General features: G+C 52.4%; 9 protein-coding genes across 9 annotated transcripts; 6 read left to right on the top strand and 3 right to left on the bottom strand.

Moving 5' to 3' along the window:
- Positions 1–2,937: 2,937 nt before the first annotated feature.
- On the top strand, positions 2,938–3,554 carry J4E87_009876 (uncharacterized protein; the record flags this gene model as incomplete). The annotated part of the gene is made up of 2 exons (XM_049381450.1): positions 2,938–3,056; positions 3,107–3,554. The coding sequence occupies 2 exons, from the start codon at positions 2,938–2,940 to the stop codon at positions 3,552–3,554; spliced, it is 567 nt and encodes a 188-aa protein (XP_049228778.1).
- Positions 3,555–3,748: 194 nt separating this feature from the next.
- J4E87_009875 (uncharacterized protein) lies at positions 3,749–3,993 on the top strand (the record flags this gene model as incomplete). The annotated part of the gene is made up of 2 exons (XM_049381449.1): positions 3,749–3,773; positions 3,845–3,993. 2 exons carry the CDS (start codon positions 3,749–3,751, stop codon positions 3,991–3,993), a joined length of 174 nt encoding a protein of 57 aa, XP_049228777.1.
- Positions 3,994–5,031: 1,038 nt separating this feature from the next.
- J4E87_009874 (uncharacterized protein) lies at positions 5,032–6,252 on the top strand (the record flags this gene model as incomplete). The annotated part of the gene is made up of 1 exon (XM_049381448.1): positions 5,032–6,252. One exon carries the CDS (start codon positions 5,032–5,034, stop codon positions 6,250–6,252), a length of 1,221 nt encoding a protein of 406 aa, XP_049228776.1.
- A 1,261-nt stretch (positions 6,253–7,513) lies between these two features.
- On the top strand, positions 7,514–9,151 carry J4E87_009873 (uncharacterized protein; the record flags this gene model as incomplete). Its single annotated transcript, XM_049381447.1, has 3 exons — positions 7,514–7,519; positions 7,592–7,714; positions 7,769–9,151. 3 exons carry the CDS (start codon positions 7,514–7,516, stop codon positions 9,149–9,151), a joined length of 1,512 nt encoding a protein of 503 aa, XP_049228775.1.
- A 542-nt stretch (positions 9,152–9,693) lies between these two features.
- J4E87_009872 (uncharacterized protein) lies at positions 9,694–10,874 on the top strand (the record flags this gene model as incomplete). Its single annotated transcript, XM_049381446.1, has 3 exons — positions 9,694–9,707; positions 9,764–9,918; positions 9,970–10,874. 3 exons carry the CDS (start codon positions 9,694–9,696, stop codon positions 10,872–10,874), a joined length of 1,074 nt encoding a protein of 357 aa, XP_049228774.1.
- A 461-nt stretch (positions 10,875–11,335) lies between these two features.
- J4E87_009871 (uncharacterized protein) lies at positions 11,336–12,934 on the bottom strand (the record flags this gene model as incomplete). Its single annotated transcript, XM_049381445.1, has 3 exons — positions 11,336–12,154; positions 12,244–12,802; positions 12,930–12,934. The coding sequence occupies 3 exons, from the start codon at positions 12,932–12,934 to the stop codon at positions 11,336–11,338; spliced, it is 1,383 nt and encodes a 460-aa protein (XP_049228773.1).
- Positions 12,935–14,067: 1,133 nt separating this feature from the next.
- Positions 14,068–15,714, top strand: J4E87_009870 (uncharacterized protein; the record flags this gene model as incomplete). The annotated part of the gene is made up of 1 exon (XM_049381444.1): positions 14,068–15,714. The coding sequence occupies one exon, from the start codon at positions 14,068–14,070 to the stop codon at positions 15,712–15,714; it is 1,647 nt and encodes a 548-aa protein (XP_049228772.1).
- A 296-nt stretch (positions 15,715–16,010) lies between these two features.
- Positions 16,011–16,642, bottom strand: J4E87_009869 (uncharacterized protein; the record flags this gene model as incomplete). Its single annotated transcript, XM_049381443.1, has 2 exons — positions 16,011–16,512; positions 16,563–16,642. 2 exons carry the CDS (start codon positions 16,640–16,642, stop codon positions 16,011–16,013), a joined length of 582 nt encoding a protein of 193 aa, XP_049228771.1.
- Positions 16,643–17,198: 556 nt separating this feature from the next.
- On the bottom strand, positions 17,199–17,906 carry J4E87_009868 (uncharacterized protein; the record flags this gene model as incomplete). Its single annotated transcript, XM_049381442.1, has 2 exons — positions 17,199–17,733; positions 17,779–17,906. 2 exons carry the CDS (start codon positions 17,904–17,906, stop codon positions 17,199–17,201), a joined length of 663 nt encoding a protein of 220 aa, XP_049228770.1.
- Positions 17,907–18,069: the final 163 nt, after the last annotated feature.

The raw sequence follows: 18,069 nt of genomic DNA, 5'->3' as shown, positions 1-18,069 counted from the left end.
GTTATTGTTTTCGCGCTTTCAGCCTCAACGAACGCTCTGCTGCCATTTCGTCGTTTGCTTCGCAGTGCCGCGATGCGAAAGCCGTCGGACCCAATCGAAGGTGACTGCACAGACATCAGATGGCTCAGCTATCACTGGGCACCCTCTATTGTAAGCTCCGCCTCCACTACAAATGATGCGTTGAGTGTGGTGTGGGGCCGCTACATATGATTGGCTGCGATATGGTCTACGAGGCTCCAAACGATGTTCTGGGTACGTCGTAAGAACAGCAGCCGCCGGATATGGAAGGCGGTTTGCAGGCCGATTGAACTGAAAACGGCAGAAAAAAGCAGCTATGCAGCCCGATGCGGGTCAGCCAATCGCGACCGAGAGTCCTAGTGTTGCTTTCTGCAGCGACGTGCTCCATGCCACACACACAATCGAAGCACAATTGACAGTACAATCCGCCGATTGAGGCTCTGTTCGTCATATCTTGATATACATGCGCGGAGTTGAGATGAGATCCTTCAATCTTGCTGGGATCGTCACGGGTTACGGAGTCGATAAAGAGCATGCGAAGCCTAAATTTCAAGGGCTTATAGAAAGCGCGACAACTCTCACTAAGTATCAACGTGATCAAGTAAGCTATCGAGACTCGAGCAAGTCAGGTTGGCGCGGCATCGTCCACGGGTGCGGCTGAGGAGAGTGCACAGGAGCTAGGACGCACCTGGAAAAGACCCACATCTGCACTAATGAGGTTTGGCTCGCCATTCGCGTCATGACCTGTATCCTCCACGCGTGGACGCGTCAAGCTCTCGTAGACATTCAGCCATCACTATACATTACCTGTACCTTCCCAAGTTATGTCCCATTCTGCTAATTACCAGAGTGCCTCTGCACGCTCCCAGGAGCTGTACATGCCCGATGTTGTCGACATTCCCTCGAACGCGACCAGCATTGTCGCATACGCCTCGCTCGACGCGAAGATCTCCTACCGGTTCGCAATCGCACGAACGGCGATTTCGATACTATAAAGATTGCGGAAGACAGGGTCGCAGTATCGCTACGACCATGGTGATGTGCTTAGGTGGGGGAAACAACTCGCGATACATTCGAGCCTTGGAAATACTACTCTTCAGTATTGAAGCTGCATGTCACCACTTGTGTGCTTAGAGTCACGGGCGACGCATGACGGCGCTTCTGTCATAAGAGGTCAGCGCAGTATTTCGAGATCCGAAGCAGCAAGAACCTATGGCGCTCTATCTTGCAGCATCAGGCCTTCGCGGGTTAGCTCATGCGAGGCTCCACCGAAGTCTGGAGCGCGCCTGTGATTTTGGTGATCGCAATCAGTAGTGTGAGTATGGGGAAGATCTTGGGAAACAATCTATCATCATGCACTCAACAGCCTGCGGCAACGTGCCCTCCGCGAAGACGCAACCAGAAGTAAGTGTTCGATGGTCATTTACTGAATACTTGTGTCAGCTTTTTGAGTTGGCGTACCAAGACTGCGGCAGTCTTGAGATCAAACCCGAGCAGCAACGTTGCCACTAGTCCATTCGATCATTTCACGTTACATGCCCTTCGTCGGCCAATCGACGTCCCTTCCAAACAGTGTTAACTTCACTCAACGTGCCTTCGCGTTGATACAACGCAGCCGAAGAACAACGGAATTGTAAGAGTGAACGACAAAGAACTCTCTCTGATCGATTGCTCTACTCCTAAATTCACTCAACCTTTCGGCTAGCCATCGGTTGAAGTGAGCCTTTGTATGCCACATTGACAATATTACTTACACTACTTGTATTCTACCCCCTTTCCTCTCCTTCCACCAGTACTCTTCCCACTGACACATAATCCCTCAACGCAGCACAACATGTCGTCTTGGAGATTCCGCACCCCCCAGGATTCGTTCTTTAACCGAGTCTACGCTAGACCCGCGACGTACGCGTCATCCCGCCCTCTTGAAGACACCCACACTCCTCAATGTCGAGCTCGTCGCAACCAGTTGTAAGAGCCTCAATCCCTAATCTCACGAATGCAAAACTGATAAACTACGTAGAAGTGAGCTTAACGCAGCCAACTCACCCCTCCTCCGCCTACCCGCCGAGCTACGCAACACAATCTATACCTACGTCTTTAGCAGCACAGCCTGCGGCTTTGTGGATCATAACAACGACAGGGACTTCGATCCCGGTCAGATATTCTCGTTTCAAAGAGCCAATCTAGGCTTAGTAGCCACATCTCGTCAGCTCTACGCTGAAACCGCGTTGCTTCCATATAAACTTGGGTTATTTCAATTTTTTCTCCACAGCCCGAGAGCCCCGTGGGAAGTTTATGTAAGGGCTTTCATCGGCGGGAGATCGGAGGAACAGCTTAGAGCTATGGACGAGGAATTTGAAGTCGTTGGATATGATCCTGAGACCAGACACGATAGGCCATATTGGGGTACTGGGGTGCAATGGGCTGATGCATTCGCTAAGAATGATGTGAAGGCATTGTGTCCGGAATGGTATAGACGAAGGATTGGGGAAATCTGAGACCGTCGGGGGAGCGTCCATGTATACATGCGGTGGTATTCATCGAGTTACAAATCTATGGGTATTCTGACCATTGCAGTTAGTCACTACGTTAGCATCTTTCCTTTCGATCAAAGGCATGTGAGTAAACAATGATGAGAATGCCCATAGTAGTCAATTCTTCGGCGGACGCAGTTGATCTCTTCCAAGTCTTGCTGTGTGAAACATTACATTACCACCGGAGAACTGTAATGAAGGGTCAAATCCGATATGAATCTCCGGATGAGCGACTCAAGGCGGTGGTGCACCCTGCCCTCCGCCGGCAGCTAGTCAAACAACGCTAGCCGCATTCAACAAATGGACCGCCCAGTTGCTCTCACCTTCTACGACGCAGCCTTGTCGCAAGATCACCTCGCTTTCTGCAGCCCAACTCCAATTCATCATGGCACCACGAAAGCGCAAAGCGCCATCCCCAGCTACTGCACAATCCGCAAAAAAGAGTCGAGACGAGAGAGTTCGTCGAAGGGGCGTGATACGGGATCTAGGTTCACTCGATCGGCTGTAAGTACCATAACAAGCTCTACTACTGGTTTGTCTGACAATTGGTATAGCACTGAGCTCAACTCCATTAACTCACCTCTTCTTCGCCTTCCGGCCGAGCTTAGAAGCATAATCTTCACCTACGTCTTCAGCGGCGAAGAGTACCTTTTCAGTGGACGCCGAGGCTACCTTGTCCCTGATGCAGGATCGTTTACGCTATTGGACATGAGTCTCCTCCTGGTCTCACGTCAAGCCTACGCTGAAACAGCCTTGCTCCCATATAAGCTCGGCACGATCCGTTTCCTCTTCGATCAATACTACCAAATGGACCAGCGGAAGCAGAGCGTCGAGTTCTTCCTGAGCAAGAGATCGGTCGAACAGATCAAAGCGATCGTCAGTCTAGAGGCTTGCGAGGAGGAGGAAGTGGGAGAACCTTTTTCGGTGACTGACACTGGAATATGGTGGGCCGAGAAACTAGGTGTTAGGCAGCTTCGCCAGAAGGTTCCCGGAAAGACATGATGGGTCAGTACAGGCAACATGAATCGGATCTCTTCTGGACTGCCTAGGTCAGAACGAAAGAGCGATCGTATTTCTGCATTGGGGAAGCTTCGAAGTGAAGGAATGGGGTAGCGAAGAACGGTGAAACCTGGTAATTGCAGACAACACGCATGGCCCTCCATTGTCGCCTCCAGCAGCCACTAGCTCAGTAGAGAATGCCGCACGTATACAAGTCTGGCAGTCTGCTCCCAACCTACTTCTACTCCCCTCCACATTCAACCGACCACCTCGCTCGATTACACCACCCGCAGCACAACGCACCAAGACGTCACGAAAGTACCCCGCAATGTCTTCTCCTCTCAACGTCCAGCCCGCAGCAAAGAAGCGGCGCTTTGAGGGTGCTGAAGAGAGGGCAGCGATTCGACGTCTCCGCGAAAAAGCTCCTCGCGACAAGATGTAAGGTATCCAGCTTTTGCCATTTCGAAGGCTAATGTATCGTTTGTAGCACCGAAGCCAACGCGACCAATTCGCCTCTTCTCCGCTTGCCGGGCGAAATACGCAACATGATATACACCTACGTATTCGGCGACAACAATTGGAACTTCGTCGGCTGGACGACACGGAGGAACTCAGCCAAAGAGTACGACCTAGCGTTACTGCTCACCTCTCGTCAGCTTCATAAAGAAACTGCATTGCTTCCATATATGCTTGGAAGGTTTCATTTCAGAATGATGTACATGGGAGTAGAGGCGGGAGAAGTTCGAGTGGGTGATTTTCTCGAAGAAAGATCCGAAGAGCAGCTTGCAGCCATTGGTAGTTTGGCGCTCCAGAGTTATGATAATGACCGCGATCAACCTGTATATGTTCGTGGAACCGGAGAGTACTGGGCAGAAAAGCTAGCATGGGTCCAAGATATTTGGCTATCCGCCTTGCCTTTTGCTAAATGTCCTCTTTTTCTTTTCTGAACATATGGCGGAGGGATACTCATCGAGGTATCCTCTGAGCAGCGACATCGGCATGCCTGATGCATTAGCGGTCAATACCACACCCACCACGTACCTGTTCTCCCAATGACTTGGCCATGCGTGCGCACATTATGCACTCTTCAAACGCCAGATGGGCGGCGGTGAGGTGAATATTCCGCTTCACACCTCCGCGGTGACGCTCCCGATTGGCCAGAGCGGCGCATTCCTCTCGCACCTGCGCGCGCACTCAGGGCCCTCACCGTGAGTGGCCATGCATCGGGTGACGCGTGTGAAGGGCGCGCATCGACGCGTTTTGTTGTTGTTTTCTTCTCGTTCGCGTTCCGAGTTCTTGACTTCCTCTCACCACCACGACCACTCACTTTCGTGTCGGCGGCCAACTCTTTCCACGCGGGTGTTCTTCGACTGTACAGCTTTGCCAGATTAATTGTACCCCTTACGACAATTGTACACCTCACCCTGGAGCCTACATCGACGTTGTACGAGGTGCACATCCGCTCGAACCCACCACCGCCATGGCGCCAGCTACCGTCTCGACGCCACAGAAGCGCAAAGCTTCACTCTCGCACGCCTCGGCCTCGGCTAAGCGTACCCGATCCGTCTCGATATCCATCAAGGTCACCCACGCAGCCACCGATGATGGCCCCGGCAGCCCAGATCTCCCTGTCGTACTCAAAAACCCACAAGCGTGTCTTGGTGGTATACCGGAAGAGCTTCTACTGAAGATCATGGAGCATGTGAAGGAAGTCGGCCGTGACGACGCACTCTCGAAGCTGTGTCGTACAGATAAGCTCTGCAAGCGAATCGCGGAGGTGGTGATGTACAAGACCTTACGCGCCGTGAGCTCTACCAGGCACTACAAAAAGGCGGCGGCGATTGCCAGCAACCATCTCCTCTCCAGGCACATCCGCGAAATCAGTATCTTCTTCGGCGGGAAGCCCGTCAACAAGGATGCATGCAACAAGATCTTGGCCAACGCTCACGACATCCAAGCGTTCAACGTGACGGAGACATATGACCGGCCCGAGGATACACCGAAATGGTTGCAGATGTTGAACAGCGCTGTTGCGCGACCCGTCGGTGGTCATGTCAATCGATTTGCTAAGCTCAAGGAGCTCAATATTGCTTCCCGCCACCTCTCAGTGGAGGAGCTTTCCTGTGTGTTCCGTCTTCCCTCCCTCGAAACGCTTATCCTCTGGGAGATATGTCAAACAACACCTGTTGAGAACTGGTCGGTCCCCGAGTCGAGTAGCTCAATCCGGAAACTTCACCTGGTTCATGCAATGATGGACATTTCTGTTGTCGCACAAATGCTCCTCACGCTCAAGGCCCTCCACAGCTTTCGATACCACCGCAGTACCGGGAGGTGGGAGCCGTTCGCCGCAGAAGGCAATCCTTTGTCAATCTGGCCTGAGCACTCCTGGAAACTCCTGGGTGATGCGCTGAGGGGACATCGACACTCGTTAGAAGCGGTCTATGCGACGGACGATAGTGACAAAGACATCCTAGACCTGGTGTATCCTGACAGTCGGGACGTTGATACCCTGGGATCTCTCCGAGACTTTCCGAGGCTGAAGTGTTGCCATGTGCCGGTAGAGGCATTCCTCGATCCTAGGATCGGTGGAAATGATCGCTCATTGTATCTACCACCGCAAGTGGGAGAGGGTGGTACCGAGGCCAAGCCCGGTCGTCGAGGCTGTAGATGCGATTTTCGAGGGTCGGTCTGGTGTGCATAGTCGTTACGTATCTGTCGCGTCGAGTACTATGACGGGGAGGTCATCAAGTTGTTTGTAACTGTCGGTGTGTACCATAGTCTCCTTATCGACTTGGCTGCGTTTTGGGTCTGGTGTGATGAAGGTGCGTCTTCTACAAGTAATTAGTTCAGTAATAATGTATAATGGTTGCAAATCACCGCGTTACCAGTGTCGTTGTCGGGTTTGCCCACACATATTTTAGGCGTGTCTTTGTCTGATTGCGACAGCAGCAAGGTAACCAGTCGCCGACGCGTCGCTGTACGTGATTGCAACTCTGATCGATATCTTTGTGATAATGAGCTTCACCGCATGTGCACGGTGGCAAACATCAGCTAGAGATGCCTCGATCGTGAAGGTTGAGGCAAGCGCGCTCGCGTCGCGTCGCAACATGATGACGTAATATTGATTTCGATCTTAGCGTGGCGCGTTCCCCTCACACATCAGATCCACGACCTCAGACCTCGACATCTCAACCTCCGTGCATCATTGGCTGACACTGGTACTCAAACTCTACGCATTTCTGAGTAGACTATACTTTTTAATGACAGATATCGTGGCCTCTGTACGGCGCGCATCCCGAAGCCCAGCGTCTGCTTGTCCCTGCCTACCACAACGTTCGTGCGCTTGTTGGCTATCGCCCCTGTCGGAGTTGCGCGAATAATTGTTTCTTTCTTCCGCGCGTTTGCAGCGATTACGAAGGCCTTCGCTGGCCTTGGTCGCGCTCTACCGTATATCGTTGAAACATTCCTTAGGCGCGGAGGCCTTCCGCTCCTGGTAGGTACAATTCAAGATTCGACGCCGCCGAGCACCACTACGCGCAGACTAAGTTCGCACATTCCCTTTTCTATGATCCCCTTCCTCTTATCTCCTCTAGAGTCTGGCTGCGAACGCCTCTCGTCCAGGTGTTGTATATTGGTCCGCATGCCCAGACGCCTTGGAAGTCTTGGGCTCCGCTAGCGGGCCGTGGCAATGATGTTCGCTCCTTTCCCGAGGCCCTCCCGAGAGTACCAAGCCGGATATCTGTGGCGCACCATCTGTATACGAATTTCGCTGCTTGGCAACAGTACTCCACTCAAGAAGTGTATGGACACCTTCCCTATCAAGTTAGCGGAATTGTAGTCATGACCTTCCGCATAGAGTATGGATGCCAACGGATGCCCAGAGTATATTGCTGTACCAAGACGGTAACATGGTACTGAATGGTCGTGTGGCAAGGCAACGGTCGAGGGCGAGATCTTGCACCATGAGGGTACCACACTCATATATATACCTGTTGAAGTGCATAGGAAATGTGCTCATTCCAGCTCAATCCTTCTCTTAGCTCCTCAAGATGAAGTTCTCACTCGCTGTGTTGGCACTCCCGGTTGCAGTCCAGGCTGCGCACTACTCCAAGTCGGAGTATGCCTCTGGCGCAATTCATCAGAAGTTGATGAAGTTGAAGAGTGTACGTTCATACTTTGCTTCTTTCGCCTGACGATCAAGTACTAACAACGTCTAGGATCAATGGGAAGTTGACGCAGCCCAAGGCAAGCAAGACTCTCAGCAGTGGAAGTCTTTCAAGAGCTTGAAGAAGGGGCCTCATGGACCTGACAAGGCCAAGCGTGTCCAATGCAAGGATGGTCTCGCTATCGTCGAGCAGGGCAATGCGAACCAGACGTTCAGGTGTAACAACATGGACCTCTACGACTTTGTTAACCACGCCGACATGGGAGGCCCTGAAGGCCAGGGTAGCTCTTCATGGGGCTGGACCGCTCGCAACGGCCGTGAGTTCGGTATTGTAGGCCAGTTCTCCGGCGCTGCGTTCGTCGAGATTCTCAAGGACGGTCAAATCCAGTACATGGGCCGCCTTCCCGCACAAAGTGTGGGTTCGCGATGGCGCGAGATTCGCGTACTGAACGACTATGTCATCATCGGCTCTGAGGCCGTTGGTCACAACGTTCAGATCTTCGACATGAAGAAGCTTCTGACTGTCGACCCAAAGACCCCGAAGACATTCGACCCCAAGGCCGACCTCGTTGGTCTGTTCGACGAACTGCCCATCGGCCGCACACACAACGTTGTTGTCGACTGGGACAACGAGTACATCCTCGCTGTCGGTGCCCAGCCCCGAAACCAGACATGCAAGGCTGGTCTCCAGTACATCGACCTCAAGAACCCTAGCAAGCCAACCTCTCCCGGTTGTGCTAGCCAGGACGGATACGTCCACGATGCCCAGTGTGTCACCTACAACGGTCCCGACCGCAAGTTCCGCGGCCGCAACATCTGCATCGGCTACAACGAAGACACCATGACCGTCTACGACTCCACCATGAAGAACGGCAACCCCGCCTCTGAGGTCATCTCCACCCTCTCTTACCCTGGTGCTACCTACTGCCATCAAGGATGGTGGACCGAGCGCAACTGGCACCAGTACGTCCTCCTGAACGACGAGCTCGATGAGCAGGAAGCCGTCGGTCCCGCTGCGTCCGGCCGCCCCGTCACCCACATCATCGACCTTACCGACCTCCGCAACCCCAAGGCCACTGGTACTTTCTACGCCACCGACAGCAAGGGTATCGACCACAACCTCTACATCGTCGACGGCCTCGCCTACCAGAGCAACTACGGCGCTGGTATCTGGGTACACGATGTCCGCAGCATCAGCAAGGACCCCACCGGAAAGGGCGTCAAGACCGAGGGCTTCTTCGACATCTACCCCGAGGATGACTCTGTTGGCGGTATCGTTCAGTTCGTTGGTACTTGGTCTCACTTCTTGTTCCCCTCTGGATACATCTTGGTCAACACCATCGAGCGTGGTGCATTCACCGTCAAGCTCGCCAAGGGTCGCGGAGCTAAGCGCGGTCCGGGCTTCGGTGGAAAGTCCAAGGGCCAGGGCAGGTAATCGCCTTGTAAATAGTGTAACATACAAAATTACATCTTTATTACTTCAAGTTTAGTCATCGCTGATGTCCACACTTTGCATGCAAGGTTGTTGGGTAGCTGGTCGTCGCAGGTATGCTTGTCGAGCGGACGAGAGCGAGCTGTTGCACCCTATTCAAAGGAAAAACCGAACGCCCTAGAGCCTACATTAAGATAAGAGCTTTCGAAGTTAGCAGCCTAACGGCGACGTAGGCTCCTAGGTATTTAGTCTTTCCCTTGTATAGGGTGGTTGCAAGCGCATGCTAAGCAAGCAGAGCGCGGTTCACTTCTGTCTAAACCGACGTGCTGGAGGAAACAAGGTGAAAGATTCACGTGCTCTTGCCTTTGTCTTACCCAGGCGGAATGTTGTCGAACATGTCACTGCGTACCTGCGTCATTCCACTAGCGGCTCTTGGCGGGTGCTCTTGCCTTCTCTACTTGTTTACTCCCACCTTCTACCGCTCAGCTCACTCTAAATTCAACTCCACCGCTTCGTAAGCATCGCCACTGGTTGCAAGACGACTAATGGCGCCTACCACGTAAGTCACCTTCTACTCATCGCGCACTCCCGTCATCGTCAACTAACTTCACTTAGACGATCCGGCAGCAAGCGCGCAAGCGGCGAAGCTGTAGACACCAAAGTCACCAAGAAAGCGAAGCAATTCGTCAAGAAGGCTGCAAAGCCTGCGAAGAGTGCGGCGCCTGCGAGCGAAGCTCCGCAGTACTTCCGCTTCCTTGATCTCTCTCCAGGTATGCCTTTTCTGCTGAGTTCAGCGCAACTTGAATGCTAACGTCGCTTAGAACTGCGAAACAAAGTATACGGATACGCTACAGAAGATGACTCCAGCCGCTTTGCTCCACGACCCTGTCAGCTCCCCCATCATTCTGCTCGCGCCTCGCCTACAGAGCGTCCCTGGAAGTTCTTCGCTCTAACTCACGTCTGTACACAAGTCCGCGCAGAGTATCGTCCTCTTTGGGTTCGAGATCTCCGGGTTGCATTCTCGTCGACTTTCCAACTGACGGCCTTCCGCGACACCTTTCTACAATTCGAGAACGAACCCAAGCACATGCCGAAGCTCATACAGTACCTATGGGACCATGGTCAGGATGACGAGATGAGATTCCATCTGACGCCCATTCTTCGTCTGCATGCACACTCTCCGTCATCCCGATTGGCGATCGTTCCTGAGAAGGTTGCACTCGGAGTGGACGTGGAGAACGACATCTGTCACAAATGTCTGATGCGACATCGTCACAGCAGAGAATTCAGCATATATTCAGATAGCGAGGACGAGGACGACTGCAGCTGTCCAGACTTTGATATGAGCCAGAGCGAGTGGGAAGAGTTCAAGCACGACCAGATGGAGTATACTTCCGACATACCCGTGTTCGTCCACAACACGAACGAGGCTTGGATCAAAGCTGTACAAGAGCAAAAGGTGACCGCCAGTAGCACGTTCTGCCGATGGAGCCACCATGCCGTCTTCAAAATTCTCTACAAAGATCCAGTCTGCGAGACGACGGCTGATTCCCAACCTGCATGGGACTTGATGAAGCAATGGGGCATCCTCGACCTTCAAACCAAACGAGGAACAGACTTCATATTCGCGTACGAGGATAGGAAGACCGCAGAAAAGGATGGTTACAGCATGGCACACTCCGTTACACGCCAAATCGTATTTCGCAAAACCCCTCCGAAGATCTAAGGAATTAGGGATGTATGGGTGGAGATACAGTCGACTATACACAGCTTTGAGTCTACGTTGACGTTAGGTCACCTGCTTTGCAAGATTTTAGCTTAATGTAGCCTGCAGACCTGTTCAGCTTTCTTCTTGTATGAGGTGATGCGAAAGACATGGGTGGCTGCATCAGTATGGAATCCTCCTTCGTCTTGGCACGTTACTAGCTAATTGTTGCGCCTTCTTTCTTGACAACAATATTGACCAAATGACACACTCAATTTGACGCATCAGGCTGATCAACCGTTGCTTGCGAGAGGATAGACATATCATTTGCATGTTGTCGTCACGACATAAATCTGCGAGAAGTACATGTTACCAACCGAAGTAAAGTCATCACATCAGCAGAAGCATTTTTGATGCTGCATAGTTCAAGAAGGAGACAGATCGTTCACTATCGGACGACTAACAAAGGAAAAGGAGGGCGATTAACTGTCAAGCGGACCTCCACTCAGAAAACCTCCCTCGGTTTTCTTCCCCTCCTTCTCCTTCTTCTCCTTCTTCTCCTTCTTCTCCTTCTCCTTCTCATTATCTGACCCCACAAGGTCCTCATCGCTGTATTCAAGGAGGTCTTCCTCATCCTCAGCGACAGGTGTAGTGGCGCCTGGGAGTTCATCAGACTGTGAACTCGACTCTCCGTTCTCTGCCGGCTTGAAGCCACCGGTCTGTGGCATCTTTGGGGATGAAGAGAATGGGTTCTTACTAAATCCACTATTCTGTGGAGCTGGACGGAATGCCGTATTACTAAAGGCACTCTTCTGTGACTCATTTGAGGCTGGAGGGGGTGGCGTTCCACCAAAGCCAGGAAACAGTGGCCGTGGTTCTGGCGCTCCCATGGGGTTACCAAAGCCACTGTACTGTGGCTGTTGGTTTTGTGCTCCCATGGGGTTACCAAAGCCACTGTACTGTGGCTGTTGGTTTTGTGTTGATGTACCAGAAGTAAAGCCACCAGTCTGTGACGCCGGAGTCGCCATCACGTTCTGCATGTTTTCCACTTGCGTCTCGAGGTCTTGGATCTGGCGGTTCTTCGCACCGAGTGCTTCAGAAAGCAACTTTTCTTGGTCTGCTTGCACCTTCTGTAGAACCGACTGTTCAATCTTTTGTGCCAGCGTCTGATACTCCTCGTCGGTCAAGCCATTGACCCCTGGAGCCACATCATCCATGGGGACGTCCTCTTGGACGTTAGAATCTGCTTCAGCCTCTGCTGCGGCAGCATCTTTGCGCTCGCGCTTCAGGGCCATCTTGGCCTGGAACATGGCATACTGAGGATTAGCCGGGCCCCATTGTCGCTGGGACTCTCGAGCCTTTTCCGGTGAACGCGATCGGCCACGGCTACCTTGTCTGTGCTGTCGTCCGCGGGCGGGAGCGGGGGAGTGATACCGAGGTGGAGTGGGACTACGGTTTCGGTACCGAGGTGGAGTGGGACTTCGGTTTCGGTAATAACCACGTCGGTCGTCCCTGGTATCATAGGTTTGACGTCTGTCATACCCATAGGAACCGTGGTGACCTCTGTCGTCCGAGGGCCGATCGTAGTAACGATCATCGCGATACTCATTGCGCCTACCATCTGGGCGCGAGTCACGTCGGTCATCGTAGTAGCCATTGTCTCGGCGACTGTTATCCGGGCGCGAGTCACGTCGGTCGTCGTAGTAGCCATTGTCTCGGCGACTGTTATCTGGGCGTCTGCTATCTGAGCGCCTGCTGTCCGAGCGTCTGCTTTCTGAGCGCTGGCCACGTTGGTCATCGCGGCGGCTCTGGTCGCGGGTGTCGTTGCGGCGCGGATCAGAAGGCGCCTGGGACGGCCGTGGAGGAGGAGGCATCGGAGCAGCTGCATCTGGATCAGCAAGGCCTGCTGCCCTGGAAGCTTCGATCTGCTCTTGTTCTTGTGCCCAAAACTGGGGCATGTGTGCTTTGAACCAAGCAGCAGTGAAGACGTCCGGGTACATCGCGGTCGCAAAGGGACATATCCGTCCGTAGTGGTTTGCCTTGTCGCATATAGGACATTTTACGCCGCGATCACACTGCATTTTCTTGCGGTGATCGAGTGGTGCGTCCGTCAAGCAACGAGGGCAATCGCTCCACTTTCCTGTGGTGCCGGCCTGTTTGAATGACTTGGCAATTGTTTTGGTTGGTAATCTATCGGGTCGCCGTAGAGGCGGCCGGGGCGGCGGTTCCTGCATCTTTGTGATGGCAGGGGCGGGGGGTGTGGGTGTGGGTGTGGGTGGGGTGGGGTGTGGTGTCGATGGGAGCGCAAAGTCTGCGTGCCTGCCTACAATAACAAACAACTCTACTACGGCACATAGTTTCGCCGAAATCACCAGCAGCGCTTTTCACCTTTCACCGCATCGGAAACGGAGTAAGCGGCGCTTCTACTGCTCTGCTCCCCCGCTGCCTTGACTAAACGCGTCTGCTTTCTCCGTCTGAAATGATGCACCCCCGAGCTCTTCAAAGCGATGAGATGGTCACATTACCACGGTGACCAACTTACCTAGATAGTAACTTTTAGTCACTATTTTCATACTTTTGGGTTCAAGAAGGAGACGCACTTAATGTGATCGCGGCGCATATAGGGAGCTCGATGTTCAGTGAAGAAAAGAAAGAAACATCTTTTCTCTTATGAGTTTAAATCTTCTTCTAGCTGTTGAAAACGTATACGTCACCATATGAGTCCGTAAGAAATAGGGATCGCAGCGAGGATATAGTTCTAAGGTGTTGCGTAAGGGAAATAGAAGAGGCGCAGCCGCGTCGCTGGAAAGTGTGTAGTTAGCTAGAATATCAGGGATGAATACTTGAGTAGCATGCTACAAGATTAGTATGATGTCTAACCTGAAAGAAATATGATGTTGTTCCCTGAGACTAAAGAAGCTATCCATAGTGCGACTGACGTCTTCACACCACAGCAAGCAGTACTCGCACCAAAACAAAGGACATGCATGTGGTCCCGGTGGCTAAACCCAGAAAGCAGGCGATTGAAGAACTTACGTCTCTCAGCAGCGGTGCTGTCCGGTTCACAGTCATGTCGCATGTTTCTTTTCGTGGAATGAGGTTCACTTTCGCGGCACGTGCCAGTGCCAAGTTCTTCCGGGTGGTCGCTTCCATTCCATCAACCCTCACCCGAGACTCCTACATCACCATACAGAGTGCAGGCTTTTCCTGCATTATGGTACCGCCTACTACTGCGAAACGTCGCAGGACGCAGGAGTTGATTGACGATGATGCCACGCAGGATTTCATCGACAATGATGCTGATAGCGTAAGATCAACTGGCACCTGGGCGCCAGGCCCGAGCAGCCCAGCGACACTTTCTATGTACGGAAGTGTACCACGCTCACAACCTAGCCAAATCCCAGTGAACTCGGAAGAGAGTTCGCTGAACCCTCCCCACCGACCTCTTCGACGATCTGCAGTCAACGCAGCTTCGCCAATGCGCAAGCATGCGCGCATTGATCTCGGTTATGTCTCGGATATCGCGGAAGCGTACGATTCCGAAGACGAAGATGAGCTCGATGGCGAGGGTATCGAGGACGATCCACTAGACACGCAGATGGATGATGCTCCATTTGATATCCCCGAATGCCAGGATGTCGGCGATCTGGACGAACCCGAGCCAGAATATAATGGCCGCTTTGCGCAATTTGCTAGCCACATCGAGACACTCGGCTTTCTCCCTTTGATCGATGCAGCACGCATGGACGAGTATAAAAGCGGATCGATGTACGGCAGCGTTCTGACCAAAAAGGACGTCCAAATCTTTTGGACAGACATGTCCTTCCAGACCCTCTGCAGCATGCCAGAGAGAGTCGTCATCGAGCTCATCAGCGGCAACTTGAAACAGGCGTATGATTCAGATGTTGACCTTCGACAGACATTGGATGGCTTTGAAGAACTTGCAAAGTCACATCCGTGCATCTACGCCCGCTCCTTGACCACAGCCGACGGACAGCCGATGACAATCGTCCAGGCCAGAAGGCTCGTGAAGTGGCTGCAGAGATACGTTTCCGATGATCCAGAAATCGAAGAGCACTCGACATGCAGAGAAGCATTCCGAAGAATTGACGCCGAGTTCGGTAGCAAGTGGGCGCGAGCAAACCCTTCCGCTACACGTGCGTACCTCAGTTCCAAAGCAAGCCCCCGCTTGGAATGTCGTGTCGATAACGTACTGCTCTTTTGCCAGCAACTCCTCGCAGAATGCGCGAGGTGTGAGGCCGAGAAGATACTCTTGAAGCCTCTAACGTATATCGGCTACGCTGCGAAAGCTGATCGTCGCAAGCGACAACACGAAGCCTGCGGAAAGTCTTCCAACTGGCTGGCAACGCTAGTTCAAGCCACTTGCAACGTGTTATGGGGACGCGGAGTATTCAAGATGCACTTCATGGTCATCTGTCTTCTTGCCCATTCGCGGCAAGGTATGATAGCGGAGATGCTACTTACCAGGATCTCGAGGGCTTACTACAATATGGGCGGTGGCTTCTGTATTGACGTTGCAGGCAAGAGCATGGAGAGTCTTCGCTTCCAAGACAAGAATCACCTTCGGTGGCACGCCTACAGGAATTCAGTGGACAATAACACGCCTCTCGTCGCGAACCTGCAGCTGCAGCAGACGCGACTAACCCATTTCCTTGCAGAACAGAGCACAGGAGATAACCTTGTGCTAGAAGATGTTCTCTCGCGTATCCGCATGGCACAGACTATTTGCCGGTGTCTTCGAGATCACCCAAAATTCCAGGACGAGGAATGGCTATCGATGGTCAAGAGAGTGGACGATCTTTGGGAACTGGTGAGGGTAGAGTTCCCTCAGTATAAGTAGCACTAGTAGCGCAAGGCCAAGTTCTTGCTAGTCCAATGTGATACTCATTTGGTAGGTTGTACTTGCCGTTTTAAGAACACATCATTGCAAACGACTGTTTGATGCCCGAGCAAGCTCTCGCCACATGCATCGCGTCCACCATGAGAAGCCAATGCTACAGAATATGATACCGTGACGTGCCGAAAGAAGAGGTAGAGAGGGAAGCATGTATTGCTGAGGTCTTTCTCACTACATGATTGCTTGCAGTGAGACCGCACAACTACTTGTAAGCGCATGATCATTGCCACGATCGTGATCTACGACCCCCAAAACTTGACCAGCTCGTCCTCCGACAGATAACTGAAGAACTTTCGGCGACCCAGCTCTGCAGCCCAGTAGGCGCCGTTCCCGGTCCTGATCCGCGGAGAAAGTCTCCGCCATTCTACATCTATTTGGATCTTGCCGAGATTCTCGACCTGTGCCTTCGTCCTTGCCTTGATAAAAGCCGTCATAGCCGCATGTTCAGGAAAGATATCGTTATGGATGACGTGCGCTTTGCCGAAGTCGAATGTCGCGAGCTGGTAGGGCAGCAAGGAAGTTTCGTGGTGTAGCTGGCGACAGGCGAAAGGTAGTACCACGCTACCCACATAATCAGAGAACGGAGGGGCACGATAGATCGAGAACGTGACGGTTTCGTCGTCTAGCCACTTCATCCTATCCAGGTTGTAGATAGTATCGCTGAAGATATAGGTGTAGATCTGATTGCGAATCTCGGTGGGTAGACGGAGAAGTGGAGACTGGGTAGCATTGAGCTCGGTGCTACAAAGCTGTTAGTCATGGCACTGGCACCGAACATTGGAGAGACTCACATCTTGTCGAGCCGGTCGCTCTCGCACTCAGCTTGCTCTTGAGCGGTCGCCATTCCCTTCCCCATAGATGCTGACGACATTGGAGGTGACCTTGGGCGGTAGCGTTGAAATAGTGTATTCGAAGGAGACGAGAAGTGTGGTGGTAGAACGAGAGTGCGGGAGCAGTGCGGGAGTGAGATGGTAAGAGCCTTTGCCAAGGCTTGAAAAAGGCAGGCGCGCTTTTGTCGTTGCTGGGTGACCATGCGAGGTGAGTGCGAACTTCAAATTAAGTCATGCACAAGCTCCTGGTTTGCAGTCCATGATTTTGAGTATGTAGGATCTGGAGAATGGAAGTAGAGAAGTGATGGTTAGAGGTAAGGAGAGAAGGAACGAGGGAGAGCTGACGCTATTTATATATCGGTGAGGGGACGCTGCATGCTGATTACACGAGGTAAAGGCAGATGTTGATGTATGTCGGCCGTTACACAGACGCAGTCACCTCACCTTCCAGTTTCGACAGCCGGCTGTAGATAGGCGATTTGCACTGATGACCTGGCCAAGGCGATGGAATTTGAGTTACTGTAGTAACCAGAGAGTGTACAGCCGTCTCCAAGGATAGATACAGGAACACCATTATTATGAAAGGGAATATCCTGTCTACGAAAGCGTCGCCTGATCATCAGATGGCCCGAAAGAAGAAATATCGAACAGGTAACGTTCCATTGAGGTCATCTTGGCGTAGGAGGCTGAAAAGAATTCCAACTTGGCGACCCAGTATGCAGCAGTGTTTTGCTGGTACCAATAGCTAATCAACGTGTCCGACCATTGACAAAGCTCCACGTTAGCCATCGCATTGATCTGCTCACTCGTTCGCCTCCCCAAAAACCTTTTCAGGTTCTTAAGCCCTCGGAATACCAACAGTTCGGCCTCGAATAGGAAGGTACTGAGCGAGTAGGGTAGTAGAGCCGTTTCAGCATGCATCTGGCGACATGTGAGAGGTAATTTATCTGATGTCTGCTGCTCAAGCCATCGACCGCTGGCCATACGGCGATATTGATCGGAGGGCTTCGTCTCAAAACTTTCAAAATCGTCAAATTTGTAGATCATGCCGGTGTAGACGTAGGCGAAAATCATGTTCCTCAACTCAGCCGGGAGGCGTAAGAGAGGTGAACTGACAGCATTGAGCGTGGTGCTAGATTCTGTTAGTTATGTTGCACAAATAAGTGCTGCATCTTACATCTGATCTAGCCGAGCTTGGTCGCGAGTATCGTGAGCAGCTGCGCGACGTGATGCCCTGTCGTCTCGTGCTTTTTTCGCAGAATGCGTGGTAACGGGAGGGGTCGATGGGCGCTTGCGCTTGGCCATGTTGACTCCAGCTTGGAAATCTGAGGAGGATGGGGTAAGAGTGAGGAGTACAACAGAAGCAAGGGTCGAGAAGATTACCCAAGCTGAGCTGACCAATCAAAGTGAGGGTGACTTCTAATCTGAGCCGGCCGTCATAAGAGCCGCAGCTTCCACATCAGACAGC

The sequence above is a fragment of the Alternaria ethzedia genome (genome assembly GCF_023757985.1).
Source record: "Alternaria ethzedia strain BMP 0044 chromosome Unknown scaffold_40, whole genome shotgun sequence".
NCBI lineage: Eukaryota > Fungi > Ascomycota > Dothideomycetes > Pleosporales > Pleosporaceae > Alternaria > Alternaria ethzedia.
Note: the sequence above shows the minus strand (reverse complement) of the source record. Positions and strands in the feature narration are given on the sequence as shown.